This window comes from Pleurodeles waltl, chromosome 5 (genome assembly GCF_031143425.1).
Source record: "Pleurodeles waltl isolate 20211129_DDA chromosome 5, aPleWal1.hap1.20221129, whole genome shotgun sequence".
Classification (NCBI taxonomy): domain Eukaryota; kingdom Metazoa; phylum Chordata; class Amphibia; order Caudata; family Salamandridae; genus Pleurodeles; species Pleurodeles waltl.
Window position 1 is genome coordinate 981,028,989 of NC_090444.1, and position 17,511 is coordinate 981,046,499.

General features: G+C 41.5%; 1 protein-coding gene across 1 annotated transcript in view; it reads right to left on the bottom strand.

Moving 5' to 3' along the window:
* The window catches only part of IGF2R (insulin like growth factor 2 receptor), a 1,086,527-nt gene that overhangs the window by 608,692 nt on the left and 460,324 nt on the right, over nucleotides 1–17,511 (bottom strand). The window contains exon 20 of the mRNA XM_069235138.1: nucleotides 12,816–12,917. Within this exon, the coding sequence (XP_069091239.1) occupies nucleotides 12,816–12,917 (102 nt within the window). The remainder of the gene's footprint in view (nucleotides 1–12,815; nucleotides 12,918–17,511) is intronic.

Consider the following 17,511-nt stretch of genomic DNA (forward strand, 5'->3'; position numbering starts at 1 on the left):
GGAGGAATGACAATGCAGCTCTCATTACATTTAAGGCAACAGTCTGAGAAGTGAGCACCTTGAAGGGGAGATCTTGCCATCAAATTGGCAACTGCCAAACGACAAGCATCTGGGGACACCTATCTAAAGTCAATCAGTTAATTCTATATCAAAACATCTCACATGTAATCGATAACCCTAATATGAAAAAAATATGTTTCTTTCACTGATATTTTCACTTTCATTTTTGGGGGGGGGGGTATTCTCTGCTCACCATTTTATTGTGTAATAGGTCACTGCTTCAGAAATAATCTTCCTTCTGGGTGCAGCTTCTGTGGATGCAGAAACTGCCCATAAGGCAGGCTTCCTTTAAATATCTTAAATGACCACTAGTAAAATGCAGAGAAGTATTTCTGTCAGTGGGAACAGTGTATAAACTGACAAGCAAGTAACATCTAAATATCAAAGAAATTGATTTTATGTTGGTGTAAGGACATAGTGAATTTAAGGTTCCTTGTGAGTTGATTGAGCGAGTCATGGACTCTTCTAAGAGTTGCAGGGAGATTTGCCAAATGAGGAATACGTCATCCATATTCCTGTTCAAGTATTTTATATGGTGCGTAAAAGGATTCAGCTCACAATAGATTGATTTTTCTATGAAATAGGGCAAAATAAAATGGTCTCTTTCTGGGGTGAAGCTACACCCCTTTGACACTCCCTTGATTTATAGAAACAAATCAGTTTTAAACATGAAAAAATGTTTTTAGGCAGATGGTAGCAAGTTCCACTAAAACATCAGTTTGTATGTTATGGGGGTAAGGCTATTTTGTTAAGGACCCCTCTAATAACAGCCAACATCTCATTGTGGGGAATAACGGTATATGGAAACTCTATTAAAGTGTACCAAAATTCCCTTGTCTGGTTACACAACTGTCCTTCAAGCTTTTTAGTGAAGTCCACTGAATCTCAAATGCAGGCCTTGGTTGTGTAGAACAGGTTTAAGAACGAAGTTGAAGTACTGTGTAAGTGGCTCAAAGAAAGATTCACATCCTGAGATTACCAGCATACCGGTTGAGTTTATGGCCTTGAGGAGTATATACAGTGCTGGAATCCAGGGACTTTTATTTTTTATTTTTTTATGAAAATTCAATTCTTTAGAGCTAATCCATCCTCTGTCGCCAGCCTGCTCAGTAATAGTGAAAATCAACCCTCTGAGTTCCATTGTGGGATCTATAATTATATCAGCAGTGTTACTCAGTTGTCTCATTATTTCATTACCATAAAAGTCACAGTCGATTACCACAATCCCACCCCTCTTGTCCCAAGGTTTGACTATAGTAGTGCTAATACTGAATAAATCCTTCCGGCTTGTCCGGAACGCAATTCCATTGGTGTTCAATTACCTCAATAGTATATCCTCTTTTTGTGTTGGTTTTTAAATCTCCTATAATGTAACTTCTTCCAACGAGATCACCTGTGGTGGCATGTCTACTGGGGAGGGACAAAAATTGGACTTGTTTTTGAGACCTTTGTTGTTATTTTCCAGCAGACAATTGTGGTCCACAAAAACACCTTCATTCGGATTTTCCCTAAAATGTTAAACATTTTAATTTTGGTGTCTATAGGATCTTGTAGAGAGAACAAGAGATGGACCTTTGTTCAAACCTGCCTTTTCCTTATTTGACAGCTGATGTTTTACAGATTATAAAGACATTATCAGGGTTTACAATTTGTAAGTCCTCTTTCGTGTACTGATCTTCCTAAATTACTGTGTTCTTCATGACCTCGTTCTCCTCTTTTCCCTCCTCTTCTGTCTCAAAAAAGGTTGAATTTTCCTGACTGGAATCAGATAATGTGTCAAAGAAGGTAATAAAATCTCTTTGCCTGTGTTCCACAAAGCTTGAAGACATGTTTATTTTAAGTTGACAATTTGGCTATTTGTCATGCTTAGTGCTGGGAAAGTCTTTTTGGGTAGCTGCGCACTTAAAATACCATTTAAAAAAAATCTTCTTGCGTGTCTTTGATAATGGAAATGCTCTTTCAGGTATGGCTATGTGATCTCATTGTTATAATTGTATGTCACAGCAAGTTAAGTGGTTTTGTGACTGACCGTAAAGTTTTAAATTTCACAATTTGCTGATTTACATTGTCAATCAATTTTTAGCATCTTGAATTGCGCTATTTCCTCGAATATCTTTTTCAAATGCTTCAATTTCTTCAAGCTCTTGTTCCCTTCTGCATAGCGTAGTCTCAATGGAATGTGCTAACGAATCCCATGAGCACTTTGTGTCCATCCCACAGAACTTTGACAAATACGGTTTATCAGCAAAAGCTACTGGTATGTTTTTTTTTACCTGCAGGCTCAAGGAATGCTATTGTTATTAAGATATTGTAAAATCTTGGTCATGCACATAAGTTGTAACTTTTTTCTTATTTAATTACATTCATTTTTCAACATTGTGAAATTTAGTTTTCATAGTGGGCTCACTACTACCGCTAAGAAGCACAGGGCTATCTAACAATTTATTGCTCAATATAACTGACTGTTAGTGAATCAGACATTGCTAGACCAAAGGCCAATTAGGGCAATCTCTATAATCTTTATTTAAAATCCGTGAATGTGCATAGTTTCAAATTTGGTGTGAACAAGTAGTCAAAAACAGGAGACAGCTGCATAACTCTATGGAACCTGGGCACAATATATTATAGGAAAAGAGGGTTCTCTAAAGGGCCTTTCAGCACGTTGTTTAAAGCTGACCTCTTTAGATAATTCCTAGACTAAATCCCATACCAATTCTATCTACAAGTGCTGTGAGTTGCTTGCCTTGATGAAAATCTATTTGTTTTAGATTTCTGATTAGTTCTGACCCCCAATTCGAATGCTGCTTCAAATAGGCTGGAGCTACAAGTGCTTACTCTGATGAATTCTTTGCCGTCTCAAATGACTGATTAATACTTCCTCCCAAAGGGGAGTGGAACTCCTATACTCCCAGGACATTTCATAGAGAATTAAAAAAAAGTGCAAGCAAATTACTTGAACAACGAAATCCTGAGATCTAATAATAAGACATGGGAGGTTTTTGAAATTACAAACAAATGTATGAATCTGTCGGCTCTTTCTCAGACATAAGCTTCACCTAAGCTTTGTTTTCCGCTATGCGACTTTTTTGAGACCATATCCCGTAATATTGTGGAGTCATTGAATGAGACTGGTTCGGAGGACATAACCGATTCCTCAGGGCAAGATATGTGCATAGCTAATAATAATAATAAAGCAGCTAATTGCTCAGACAACAATAACAAAGCATCTAGTGGAAAGAGACCATTTCTTGACAGCTCCCCCCACCCCCAGGCGTTCTTTTCTGGAGTTTCCCTCCTTTTCTTTTGAATACTCCATGCAACCCCTTAGAGCCTGTAATCTGATTCACACAAGAGTCTATGCCCTCCTTGGATCCTGGCTACGCACTCAGACGACATTAATCCTATTCTAAATTTGTTATTAAATGAGTCATTATGTCAGGCAACTGTCCCAACGTGCTAGAAGAGAGCTAAACTGTTTCTGCTGTTAAAGAAGCCTTCAGCGGACAAGTCAGTTTTGGGCAATTTTAGGCCAATTTCTTTGTTCCTGTCCTTCTCAGAAATTGTTGAAAAACCGATTGCCAGCTTTCCAGTTACCTTGTGATCAATAAGCTGCTAATAATTTGTTGACAACTCAAAAATATTACAACTTAAAAGTAGACGCCAATGTAATATCTTTCCTGGCATATGAGGTGTGATGACATTTTGTGAAATTAACTGTTGAAACTACATGAAATCAACAATAATGATTTAAATAAATATTATTAAAAGATTAATACGCAATTCTGCATTTTTTGATTACTGGAAAACAGATACTCATCAAATCTACCTCAATTATTTGGGGGGCAGTTGGCCGAACCCCCATTGGAGTATCACTGTTTTTCCTACCTGAAATAAACCAAATAAATAGTTACAATAAATATGGCAATATATCGAGGATGCGTTGAGGGTCTGTCCTCATAAAAATTTAAATGTGCTCCTTGTGAAAGATCAGAATGCTGTCACTCATAGTGAAGCCAGTCGAGAAAGAGAGAGAGACAGAGAGAGACGGAGAGAGAGAGAGAAAGAGAGAGAGAGAGAATTTTAATAAAAACAATAGGTCTTGGTAAATTCAAGACTTAATTAGGGGCCCACTTATTAAATTAAGCCACAAAAGTGCACCCATGATATATGTCCTTGCAGTAGCGCAAATTTACAGTTTTCATGAATTCACAATAATTTACAGAAGTAGGCTAGAAAATCATACTCCTAGAAAATATTTGTGAACTGCATTTTAGCACAAACAAATATGCATATGCAGATTTGCACACTTGAAGATATGTGGAATGTTTGCAAATCTACTTTCTCTCCAACCACTTTTTTCCCAACCATGGAAGAGACTATTTCTGCATTTGCCATAAGTAATTTTCCTACCTTTCTCAGTATGGTAATGGGTTATAGAAAAGCTGGCGAAAACCCCCAAAACATGCAAGTCAGTAGATTTGCACAGACTCCAAAGCACATTCCTACCTTGGAAGTATTGCTTAACCCTACCTCCAGGCCCAATATGTAGATCTGTTGAGAGGTGGCAAAATGCGGGAATTGCTAGAATTCACACCCTACTATAGTATGAGCCCTGGCATAATCCGAGAAGCTATTATCAGAGGCCTCGTTTAACAAGATCGCTGCCATAATTTATTGCCGCACCACATGGCACCAAAGGGACAAGATGATTTTTTTTTTTTTTTTTTAACGGACAAGTATTTATATGAAGCAACCTTTCCCATAGACATGTAGATATTTTATTAAGTTCCACACCCCTGTCCCATCTCAACGTAACCCAAACATTAACCTGTGTTCTAATGTAAATCGCCCTAGCACCAACCGGACCAGATGGGCTATATAAATGGACAAATATTAAAAATACGTATCTCCATCACTTTCAACCTCTTACCTGTAAAAGATAATATTAACCTGGAGGACCGTGTCTTTCTTCAGAGTCATGTGTTGACTGATCTATAGGACACCCTCAAGAGAATTTGGATGGGTAATATTGACATCCATATTGCTCTCCTCCCTACTACCCGTAATAAACAAAGGAACATCATTGCCCTTAGAATCTTATCAAATAGGGAGTGCCAGGACAAAAGATTACAGGCCTGATTAGGACTTCAGCAAAGGGGATTACTCTGTCCCAAATGTGACGGATATCCTGCCCGCCGAATTAAGAGTCTGTTATATCCTATGGAACTCGTAATACGGCAGGCGGGATATCCGTCACATTTGAGACGGAGTAATCCCCTCCGCCAAAGTAGTAATCGAGCCCTAAGTGTAATCATCAAAATAAAAAACCCTTAGCAATACCAGTCTCATTTCTTTAAATGTTTCCAACGGTCTCATCAACTTACACACAATATTATCTATCTACGTCTATATATAAAAAATGTGATATCCAAAAATGTGCGCTTGCATTTTTGGGTGAAAGTCTCAGCACTTGAGCCTAACACGTTGTCTGAGAACTAACTTGTGAAAATTTGGCAGCAGGTATGCTCATTACTACTACACTAACTGAAATGGTCAGGTACTTCTTTTTAGCACTTGCCTCTCTTAGGGTACCACGGATAATCAGTTATGGCTTACTCTGAATGTAGTGCAAACAATTCAGTTAATAGCTTGAATATCTAGTCAGTACTTTACTTCAAGAAAAGAACATTCATTACCAGGTAATTAAAATAGTACACTTGAAGCTAATACCAACAAAAGAATTCGGAAGGTCCTAGCACCGTCCGGGCCAGAGATCCAACCACAAATGTTATTAAAGGTCCCTTTCACTAACTGCCAGAAATATAGTCAACTTTGAGCTCTAGAGCCAATTTAATTGTACAGTAACTGATTGGGCTTGGATCGGTAACGTCTGGAAGCATCCAGGACCCTTCTCTACAACAAGGATATGATTGACTAGATATAGGCTGGAATAGTTGTACCCTGGCTCCACTTTAATACAATTGACTGTAGGGTCCAATGAGTCCAACCTACAAACTATGACAAAACAATTGAAAAAACCCACAAACCAAATAGGTTTCCCGCTCTTAAGAGTTCTTGTTACTTCCTAGTTGTGTCTAGGTGGCCAGACGACTGGCCACCAATGAGCACTAGGCATCACTGTCCAAGCAACTGGTGTCCTGGGATCAGTTAAGTGTCCAACTGGTCACTTAAATTTAGGTTGGTGGACAAATGGAATAAAGGCAGACCCGTTCTCTTGATTTGTCTTAAGTGTCTTGTAGTTGTAGACTGGTATTATGTTTACAGATGAAGGGCACCACCAGGTACTGCGAAACATGCTTAGGAAGTTACAGTAGCACCCTTTGCACTAGCCACCCATCCAGTCAAAGAAAGCAGGACCATATTTCAGCTAGCAATATCTCTTTCACCACGAGAGGTAGAACAATAGCTTAAATGTTTACGGACGACCCCTTTTTGTCAATAATAAGGACTTCAAGACCAACAGACTCGAGACCTACTGGAGCACCAAAAAAAAACAGTCATGTGCATTCCAATTGCATGATAAGGGTTGAAGACCATGCAGGCTCACCATTCTTGACCCAGACCCAGATCGGAAGTTCTCAAATTCCATTTTGATTTCTGTGAAGCCAAGCAGACTCCCTAACTCTATATCCCCATTGAGGAACACTCCTCTGGGCCCTAGGAATGTACTGATGTGGGACGATGCTGAGACGCACTTGGGTGATATCACACACAAAGTTTGATGAGAGTTTTTTGCATTAGTTTTTTGGGGGGATTCTACCTGCGTTTTACTTGGCGAGTAGCTACTGAGAAGGAAAATAGTCTGTAATTTTAAGCTGTGAAGGCAAGCCATGAGAAAGAAGTAGCTGTGTGCTTTGTAACAATTCCTGTGGGTTGGAGTCACAGTAACAATGTTACATTCGGAAACAATAAACGAGATGTATCATTCTATTGGGTGCAGAAAAAGTGGTTTAAAGCAGCTAGAGTTCCTTAAAGGAACTGGATTTTGTTTTTAAATCTTCTTGTTTAAAGTTTCCCTGAGTGTTTGTAGTTTTCTCCTGCATCACAGTTATCTCTGCCAGAAATGTTTTCTACACTTTGCAGAGGTGGAAAGGGAGCCAAAGACAACCCATTCCTTCTTGTGAACGACTTACCACCCAACTTGGGGCTGGTAACTTTTCAATGAACCACTGATGTATAATGCACAGATTCAATATATCTGGGCGAGAAGCTCAAAACACTACTTCTAAATACCCAATCAGGACCCAGGCACAATTCCATTCAATTTCATTGTAGGATCCTGTAAAACTTCACTAGCTCTGTAGGAAATGTTGCCCTTTCTGCAGGGTCACTTCAATTTTGTTTGACCTTTTTGTTGAACCCTATTTTGTTGGATTTAGAACTCTGTGCACTTCACCCATGCTACCAAGCAGTAGAGGGCTTGTGCTCCACCTTTTAAAGGAGTAAACTGATATACCTCTGATAAACATATGCAACTGCCTATAAACCCCTAGTATTTGGTACCCAAAGCCTACCCAGGGCCTGTAACTTAAATGTCACCAGTACGCTGCAGTACTCGTTATGCCACCCACTGCAGTGACAATGCAAAGAACTGCAGGTCTGTCACCAGTTGCCTAGCTGTGCAAGTCTTGGATGCAAATTTGACCTGTCAAAATAACTCCTTCCTGACAGTCCTAAAGTTGTCCTTTGAAATATTTATGTCACACATAAGGAGGGGTGCATGGAGTTTAAAAGTAGGACATTTAAAGGTTTATTGTTAAACATGTTCAATACGTTCCTGTTACAGACCAGCATGCCTCTCAGTGTGGGATCTCGACTCTATGTATATGTGCAAGACGCGCGTCGACCAGGTATGAAACGGGCTAGATTAGAGTGGCAGACGGAACTTGGACGTCCAGAAGTGATCAGCAATGGAAGTATTGTTGCACGATGATAAAAAACAACTTCACTGAACAGCAGGCACAGACTAAAACATTTTAAATATCTTAACATGGTGTAGTATATGGCAGGCACCTATTCCATTATGGCCTTCGGACAATGCTCAATGCCAGTGCTGTGGGTTGAAGGAGGTTGGGTTTGTGCACCTAGCATGGTACTGTCCAGGAGTGCAGACTGTTAGGTGTGCTGTGTTCACAGAACTCAAAACTATTACTGGAGAAGAAATTGACAGTAGAACTGCTGTTAGATCTTTTAGGTCACGATAAAGGGGTACCACCAGCAGTGAGCTGCCTAGTGGCAATAGCCCTGCTGTTAGCCAAATGCTGAATAGTCCTTAATGGGCTTGTAGTCCCCTCCCAACAATAGATGAATGGCGCAGAGATATGACATACTGCAACACACAGTCTGACACATACTGACAGTTACTGCCACAATGCAGCTGCCCTAAAGATATTTGGGGCCCATACCAAGTGTATTTGGCAGCTGTGAGTGTTCCAAACGAGGGAATGGCATCCGACACAACTGTCTATAATGAAAATATATAATACTATGAAAGGGTGTGACATAGAAAGCAGGATGTCACTTCATATAGGAGATTATACAGACATTACAACTTTTGATGGTATAGCTGTAAACAATATCTAGATTCATCTCATATTATGTTATACGTCGCAGGCTACAGATGAAATCAGCAGTGTACCCTCATTATGTTGTACTGATTGCATGTTGGAATGTTTCAGACTACTCCAACTTCTCACTGTTTAATGCCTCTACTACTCGACTTGCCTATTTTTGTGACTTAGGCCCTTTAGGCCAAATTTGCGGTCGGCTCATCGCGGGGATGAGTCCACCTTAAACCCGGCGGCCTCTTCCCCTGGTTTACCAGCAGGAACATTGTATTACGACATTCGTACAGTAAAAAAGCCCAAAAAGCTATTTTCACAGAAGCTGGGTTGGCTGTTCCATGGGAAAGCATTAGAATATAATGTTAACTCTGCCTAGGAAACAGCTAAAAATTCAATTTTTGGCCTTTTTCACTGGGAAAGTTGGATTTTTAATACACATTTTGGAATGACGACTTTTAAAAAGGGACCTCTGCATGCCTGAACTTCCTGGAAGCTAAAATTTGAATTTGTTCACTTCTTTCTGCCAGCCAGTAATTAGCATTTCAATCGGTATGAATGAGGTGTGAACTTGCTCCCAAGACAGGTACACAATACTTTGGGTGTGGGGAGGTGTTTTGTGCCCTCAACAGGATGGCCTGTGGGTCAGGCCTAAGTACTTCAATGACTTCTAAGAGTCCTACCCCTGTCAAAGCTGATGTAGCCAACACCCAGGTCTGTACCCTTCTGTCGTCACTCCAGCCAGACTGGCCTCCATCACAATAGGACTCTTGTTAACATCACAGTGTCAGAACCTGCTGGGCTGTAAAGACCTTCTTGACAGGTCTGCTGTTTTTTCATAGGACATTGCGGGATGCACTTCAAAAGGAGCGCAACAGAATGCTCACCTTTGAACTACCAGACCTCGGCCTCCAAGTTTGTTTGGGTACAGGGACTGCCTCAAGTCAAATGTTAGTGTAAGATGTAAGAGGACCCTTGAATTACCATATGTACTCTACTCACACACACACACACACTCCCAGCCCTCAGATATTATGTTTACTGTGGCCAAAGACTTTGGCCTTCTTGAAAATGCCCTAAGTGGGTAGGGCAAGCCTGGGGAACACTTACCCTATTGGTCAGGGTGTCCTCATGGGTCATTCCCTCCCACTAGCTTGAGCCAAGCATAAACGTGGCATCTCCAGGCATCTACTTCAGAACATTCCTCGAAGGCGGCGCTGGAGTTCGGAGCTGAGGGTGTGCTTGCTGGGTGGGATGTTTGGCGGGGATGAGGTGAGCTCGAGGTAGCAGCTGTGATCGACGATGCAAAGAACCCATTGCATGTGATCTCTTCCCAGCAGGAAACCCCTGAAGTCTACCATTGAAAGATGTTGTTTGGTTAGGGAGCATGTGAGGCAAGTCACTGCTTGGACGCAGAGGATCCGTTGGAGGAGTGCCTCTGCCTCTACCTTTGGAGTGGTTACCTCATTAGGAACTCTGTATATAACCTTTCCCCCCGCACATAGTAGGCCTGTGCTGGTGCATAGAAGACTGGGACTGGTCAGGAATGGTAGTCTGGGAGGTGCCTCTACAATGTTGCCCCCCAAAGGAACCATAGCTATTAGTGTGTAAAAGCCAGCCATGCCCTTAGCAGTTTTGGTGTCCTTCTTAATCTTTTCCGGTGACTCATCAATTTGAGGCCTGAAAAGGTAATCCGCATCAAACAGCAAGTTGATGAGATGCTGCTAGTCTTCCGGCTTGAAGACATAGATGCTCATAGTTACTGTTTAAGATGATGTAGGTATTAATTCCTCTGGGGTAGTTGTCGGCAGCATCCAGGGCAACACAGATAGTGGTACTAGAGACAAGCTTTCCATCTGCCACTAACTCTTCCCTCCTCTTCCTATGGTCGGAAGGAAGGTTCAGGAGAAGTTCCTCATCCCACTGTGCTCTCCGATAGTAGGACAGGAGGCTGATGAAACAGTGATTCACCAGTGTGCCGCTCTCCAAATCTGGAAGGCTGTGCTGCTGCTGGCTTAGAGCAATGGAAGTCATTAAGGAATCCAGATGGACATGTGCTCTGATGTAGAAGGGGTCAGCAGAATAAGGTTGGTACTTCTTCTCTGTCCTGGGTGTGACAACCTAGGACTTTCCAGTGCCTTAAATATCTCTAGGACAGGCTTAAGCATGGCCTTGAGCATGGGAAGGAAATGTTCAGTGAACGCTCTTTCCTAAAGACTGTCTCCACCAGAAAGTCGTCACCCTCAGGAATGACGTGCAGATCTAGTTTGTGGTAGACAACTATGCATGGAGTGGCCCCATAGTACTCTGTGGTGTTGTCTAGGAAGCCTCGACTGGAACAGGCTCAAGGTCAGGGTGCCCTGGGAGTTCCTAGTCATAGTCTTCCCAGGGATCATCAGGGGGAAGTGGATAAAAAAGGGTGCTGAAGTCCACTCTAGCGGAGTGGGGACTAGGACTGCCTATGACTGAAAGGGACTGTGGTGACCCCTGTGGGGAGCTAGGAGAAGAGATTGTGGGTGGTGGCAGTGGCGGATGTTTTGATGGAGGTGGACTTCTCGATGAGTGCCTTCTTAGGTGCAGGAGCCGCGGTCCCCAAAGAGGACAAGCCTGTGTTTCTCCCTTGGACAGGGGAGATTTTTACCAGGGACCAGTGGAAATCTTCACTGTCCAGGTATTGGTGGCTACAGTATTTCGCCTCTCATAAAACTTGTGTTGAAACTTCTCAAGGACAGGCCTGTATGAGTCTTCGGAGCCTGGCATTGAGGCTGGTCTCAGGGCAGGCTGAGTTTTCAGTACCAAATGTGCCTGAAGCACTAATGAGGCCTTTGGATTTGATGTGTGTTTGGTTGCGTCAGCGCCATGGTATGTCTTTGGGCCCGAAGGCCAATTGGCGTCAAGTGTATTGGCCTGATCCAGTCTCTGCTCCAACATCTTACCTCAATGTCAATAGCTTATGTGCGGACCTAGGTGCCAGACCCTGTGGGGGTGGAGCTCCGTTAGTGGTGCTTGTGAAGTGGTGTGTCAGCAGTACTCCCAACTCTCTGCATCGTTTTGGTATGTGAAAGGGTGCTAATAAAGGTGGACAGAGCATCTTTGTCCCTTTCCTTTTCCTCCATCTATTCAGACTCCAAGGAGTCAGGGCTGATTACTTCTAGGCTGGGTTGATGAGGTGGGACACCTAGGGAATCCACATACTCTTCTTCATCGCCTAGTGGGTGAGCTTCACTGAAGAGGTCTGTCTCTCCTCCAAGGTTTGCTGCATCTTGAGATGGGCCCTGCATCTGTCTTTTCACTGCTGAAGGGGCTTTTCTGCAGCTGAAGACGAGGCACAAGGTGCAGAGTGACCCCGTGCTGTGGGGATAGAAACAGATTACAAACTCTGTGAAAGTCAATCCAGGGATATTTAGTGTGGCTCCAAGACTATTTCCTGAAAGGCATCCGTTCCATCATCCTCTACACCTATTCATTCTTCGGAGTTGGCACAGAAGAAGAGAGCCCCGAGGGTGGGGGTGCCCTGAGGACAGAGAGAGAAGATGAAAGAACAACCGTCAAAGGTTTTCTAAATGTCTGGATTGGAGACACCAGCCCTGGAAACAGCAGACACCTTGCTTTTGGGAGCTGCATCAAAACGTGCCCGAACCTGATGGCAGACAAAAGAAAATCTAATGAAGATGTTGGCCATGTACATTGCCATCTGAGGGAGGAGTCAGTATGCATAGTGATTTGAAAAACCTCTTAAGAAAAACAAGTTGCAAACGTTCAAGCCCAACATCATATTGCAGGAATGTTAAGAGCATGTGTATCTGCAGCCGCACGTTATACACATTGTGAAAGATAGTAGTAGTATAAAACAATGACATGTGAAATCACGAATTCCAAATTAAAAGCCTGATGCAACACTCAAGATAGCCAGAACTATTCCTATGGCAGAAGAAAAAAAAATAAAAAATTCTGATGGAGTCCAAACGTTGCCGTCATTTAAGACCCAATTAAGATAAACAATTAGGGCAGTGGTCAAGTTTTCTCAAAGCGTAAATCTACTGAATATATTCTCAACAGTGGAATACATATAGTAAAAGCAGTACAATAGACCAATAGTCAAAGAGGCGAGAATCAACATCAAAATTTGCAATAAGAGATGCATAATCCTTGGTAACAGTAAACTCATCTCACCTCACTGTCAAATTTTGTACTTGTGACTGGACAGGCAGCATCGGTTTCCCATAGGAAAGATACAACACATTCCTGGTTTTGAAGGAAGGTTGGGCTGGTTGCCTGGAGATATGAAAAAATACAACATACAGCAAAATGAATGCTAGTTACTCTGAGTGGTATGGCTACAGAGATCGGTTTAATAAACGATGCTGTTACTTGTTTTAGAAACACAGACTACTACGAACCGCCACCTGTCTTTCACCCCTTACTTCCCCATAAAAACTACACACCATAATGCTTTATTCATGCATACCCTACGCAACACTACTGCAATGATCTACACAGTTTAACGAGTTTATAACAGATTGCAGAAGCCTTCGATATGGCAAAGTACCAACAAAAAAAGACAAAGTTATTCTTAAAGCAGTAGGTGGAAAGGCACAATTTAGAAATGCTAAATAAAAAAGAAGAATCTACTAACTGTATCCTTTACATTTTAGTCTTGTTAGTTTGTGTCCATTAACGAAGTAAGACTACATATTTATGTAGTTTCTACAGAACGGCTGTGGTCCAAAGACATTAGAGCACTTTACAACATAACAATTAAGGACACAGGTCAAGAAACATGAACAATTTTTATTCGTAAAAAATAACCGGGCAAGTAAACAAAGACAAAATACCTCAAGGAAATCCACACAGATCGGTTCAGACTTCATTCAATAGAATCCAAGGAGGGCAGCTCATTGACCAGAACGCAAGGGAAAAACTAATTGGTATCAGATGTAAGGAGCAGAATGTCAGTGCAGGTTCAAGTTAGTGGCAACGAACCAGGGAAAGAACGAAATTACGCTTCTAAGCAAAGTGCAGAAAGGGGACTGGGCCGTTCAGAAAGGGTCGTACAATAAAAGGGAAGTAACACTGGGGGCTAATCCTGTAAGTGAGCCATAAGTAAGACACAGCAGTTAGAGACGTTGAATTTTAGAGTTGCAACACTAATTCAATGACTTAAGAATAGTGCCTCTTCCATTCCCCTCGGACTGCCAATAACTTTATTTGGGAAACATTTGAATCAATATCAACAAATCAGCTTAGTAAATTTGTTTACGCGCCTCAAGAAACTGTTTCAATACATCTGACAGTGTAACTGGTCTACAACTCTCACGCAGTATGCAGTCACTAGCCATTACAGAAGTATGTGCAAGTCTATCTATGGCCATTAAATGTATGCTTAGAACCTATAAAAAGAGAATCATTCCTGCCCTTCTTACATGTTCGAAAGATAACCAACAGGGAACCAGGCACAGTATTACATACTGAATTTCTCTCCTCCCAAAATAATGCCATACAAGAATAAAAGCAGTCATCTTTTTTTAACATTCCAGGTTTGGTAGGTCTGGCCTTGTCTCGCCAACCTAATATTTTTCGCCCAAAAAAAATCTTAATATACAAGTAAATATTGGCTCTCGGTCAACCCTATTCATCCATTGGTCTATTCAAGTTACATTCATATTTTAATTCTGCCCACCACAGCATATGGTGTGGATAAGCGTCATCTCACTGCATCCTTGGTTGCTTTAGACTGTGAGTGACAGCATTTTACCTATCACATGTGCACTGCTGCCTAAAGAGGAATGCACTTAAGTGCCAGGGCAGGTTTGCATGGGCTACTAGACCACTTATTCATTTTTATATATTTTTGCATACTACATGTTTGAAAACAAAATGGCTACGTGACAATGTGTTGGATTTGCCAATATGTGCTGAAAACGTAATGAAGTGACCATACATCCTTTGAGATATGTGCACATTAAAAGTGTTCCAGGATCTTTACAGCTGCGTAGCAATTTCTGTTCAATCAATCAGTCAATTCTTTATGCGGGTTAAAATAATAAAACCATAAAAGTCAAAGAGACAAATAAATACATTGCAACTAACAGACTAAAAAAAAACACTATACTAAAATCATGGAATTCGTTTAAGAGCACCATTTAAAAAACCCACAAGCGTCATGTCGACAAGTATGTGCATTACTGGAGTCGCTGAAAGTACATCGGTGCAGGTCTAACTTGCGTAAAATTGTTACCAACCAGAAGGTTTTCTAAAAAGCGTGTGACCAGTTGTTTATAAATGGGGAGGGCGGGGCAGATGAAAATCCTCATAGTTAGTTCAACACTTGGGTACACTCAGTAGAAAATGAAACATTTTTAGCCTGAAATGGGTTAGCACAAAACTATGAGGATTAGTCGTTGCATATAACAAATTTGGCTGAGCAAACATTGTAGACTTAACAGCATAGAAGACCTTATAGATGATTTCAAGAATGCGTCAGGCTCCCTTGATGCTGACTGATGAAGGCAGTTTTAATCCAAGCTAAATATTCTTTAACAATGCTCACTGGATTGTCAACTAGAGAGGAACGTCCCAACCATAAAAAGCCTTTCCGAACATTTCTAAGCCACGTTATCTGCAGGGCGTGGTCAATACTCACAAGGTGTTTGACAATTACCGATTAAGCTCCAGCTCAGGATTGAGCTAGATATACAATCATACAATGATAGGCCTTAATTTGATGAAGTCTAACACAAAAGCCTTGCCCCTGCTTTTTGTGGACAATGAACGTGGCTGAGCTATTGGGGAGAGAGAGTAATTGTCTCAAAAACATGTTCTCAGCAATTTGTAAAGGATCTATGTTGGTGCACCCCCAAATATCACTTTCACAGGCTAGGAACTTCGCTTTGTAAAACTCAAGCATAGCTGTCATGTTTATGCCCTAACCTAGCCGCAAAGTCAAAGACCGAAGCAATACCAACTAATAGAGGAGTTGAACGGGATACCGAGGTATGAAAATGTGTTCACTTTGTTAAGTGCGCCATTGCTAAAATGGGTTCTGCGTTTGGTGGATTTGGGTCTGATTATCATAGTGTGGGACTTGGCAACAATATTATGCAAGCCCAGGCTATACATCTAACTGACAAAGAAAGGTGTCTAGTAAGCGGTGCAAGCCTTGAGCTGTTTGTGAGACTATTGCTGTGTTCTCAGCGGATAGGAGTGCTGAGATGGACTGCCAGCCTAACATAGGCATATCACATTTCCCTATCGATAAAACTTGCTCCAACTTGTTAACATATAATGTGAATAAAAAGGGGGCCAGGATACAACCTTGTCCGACCCCTCTATTGAGTGAAACGTTCTCAGTGCATTCGGTCTTATCACCGTCCCTTACACGTAAAAACAGAACACTGCTTGTATCAATCCCCATGTTCAACATGATGAGCCACAGCTTTTCTATAGTAACCATGTCAAAAGATGAAATCAAGCCCATGAAGGGAAATTATATTGCACCAGATCTAGCCTTTGGAATGCTGTATTTATGAGCAGAAACAGCTTCAAATATTGATCCTTTGCCAACCTACCTGGTTGAAATCCAGCCAAAGGCTGTGGCAGTCACTGGTCTAAGACATCAACCTAGAGAGAACCATTCGTCCTTTCCCCAAAAAAAAAAAAGCGCAACTGATTTGGACCAAGAAGGTGGTAAACCGTGTCGGAGAGGTGTACTGATATAGTAGCAAAGGGACCTATAAAGAATGTTGCACTTAAATAAGTGTAAGGACTTGAGCCTTTGCTATTGGGAAAAACCATAGTCGGTTGGACAGGAGAGTGAGAGAGACAGTCAATAGAAGCTGAGCACTGGGCGGTTTAGATTCCCTCAAAATACTAACCCAGATATCAGGTGGAAAGTGATGTTGGCAATCTCATAAAATTAAGTGCCATTCCTACAGCTACTAGCAGCAATCAGATCACACTAGACCCTGCGGCTACAACAATTGTTTATATTGCACAGTTGATTTATATAGAGCTCTAAGAGAAGCTACTTTAGATCTGTTCCTTGAGGTCTCTGAGAGCTTCTTTAGAATCACAATGGGCCTTGGTGCAAGACTAATGAAACCACCTAAAAGATGCATGCAGAGGGTGCCTAAAAGACTTGAAAAGGGACCTCACATTGTCACTAACAGCTTCAAAGAAACTAGGCAAGACGTAGTCAGGAAGCTCGTCATCAAGACACATGGTAAATGCATCATGGCATGCGCCAAACTATTTGAAGTGAAAGGATTCCGGGTTAATGCTCTTCAATCTCAGTCTATGGCCTTGATACTGAGCTGTTTTCAATCCTCATGAGGGGATCGTGATAGGTGTCGTGTGAGCCCAAGGTGACAAAGATGGCAGTGGATTGTGATCACTCTGAGTCTCAGAAAACAATATAATTAAGCAGACTGGAGATCAAAACCACAGACACCAAGATAAAAGAGAAATTGGAATTGTAAACCGCTGAGTATCAATTCCCGAGTAGTGTGAATAAAATGTGAACCAACTGAGGGCAAAAAAAGATAGTTTGTCCTTGTCTGTAATACTACAGTTGTGGCAAATATGTAAGCATAAGTAACCCAACACAATGACTGGAGTATAAACTTCAGTAGAACAGAAGTACTTGTCTAGAAGACCTCAAAGAGAACGAACCAGAGCTAAAGTACATTGTGCACTGTTGGCATTGTAAAAAATTTATAACAAGGAGTCTACAGGAACTTGGGAATAAAAACCAAACAGCAAGCAAGTTAGGTGAACCAGAATCCAGTTGCACCAGTTTACAATTTAGACTAAGGGCTACTAAGAGCAATGATTCACACTTGGCCCTCCCCATATGAAAACTGTGAGCTGG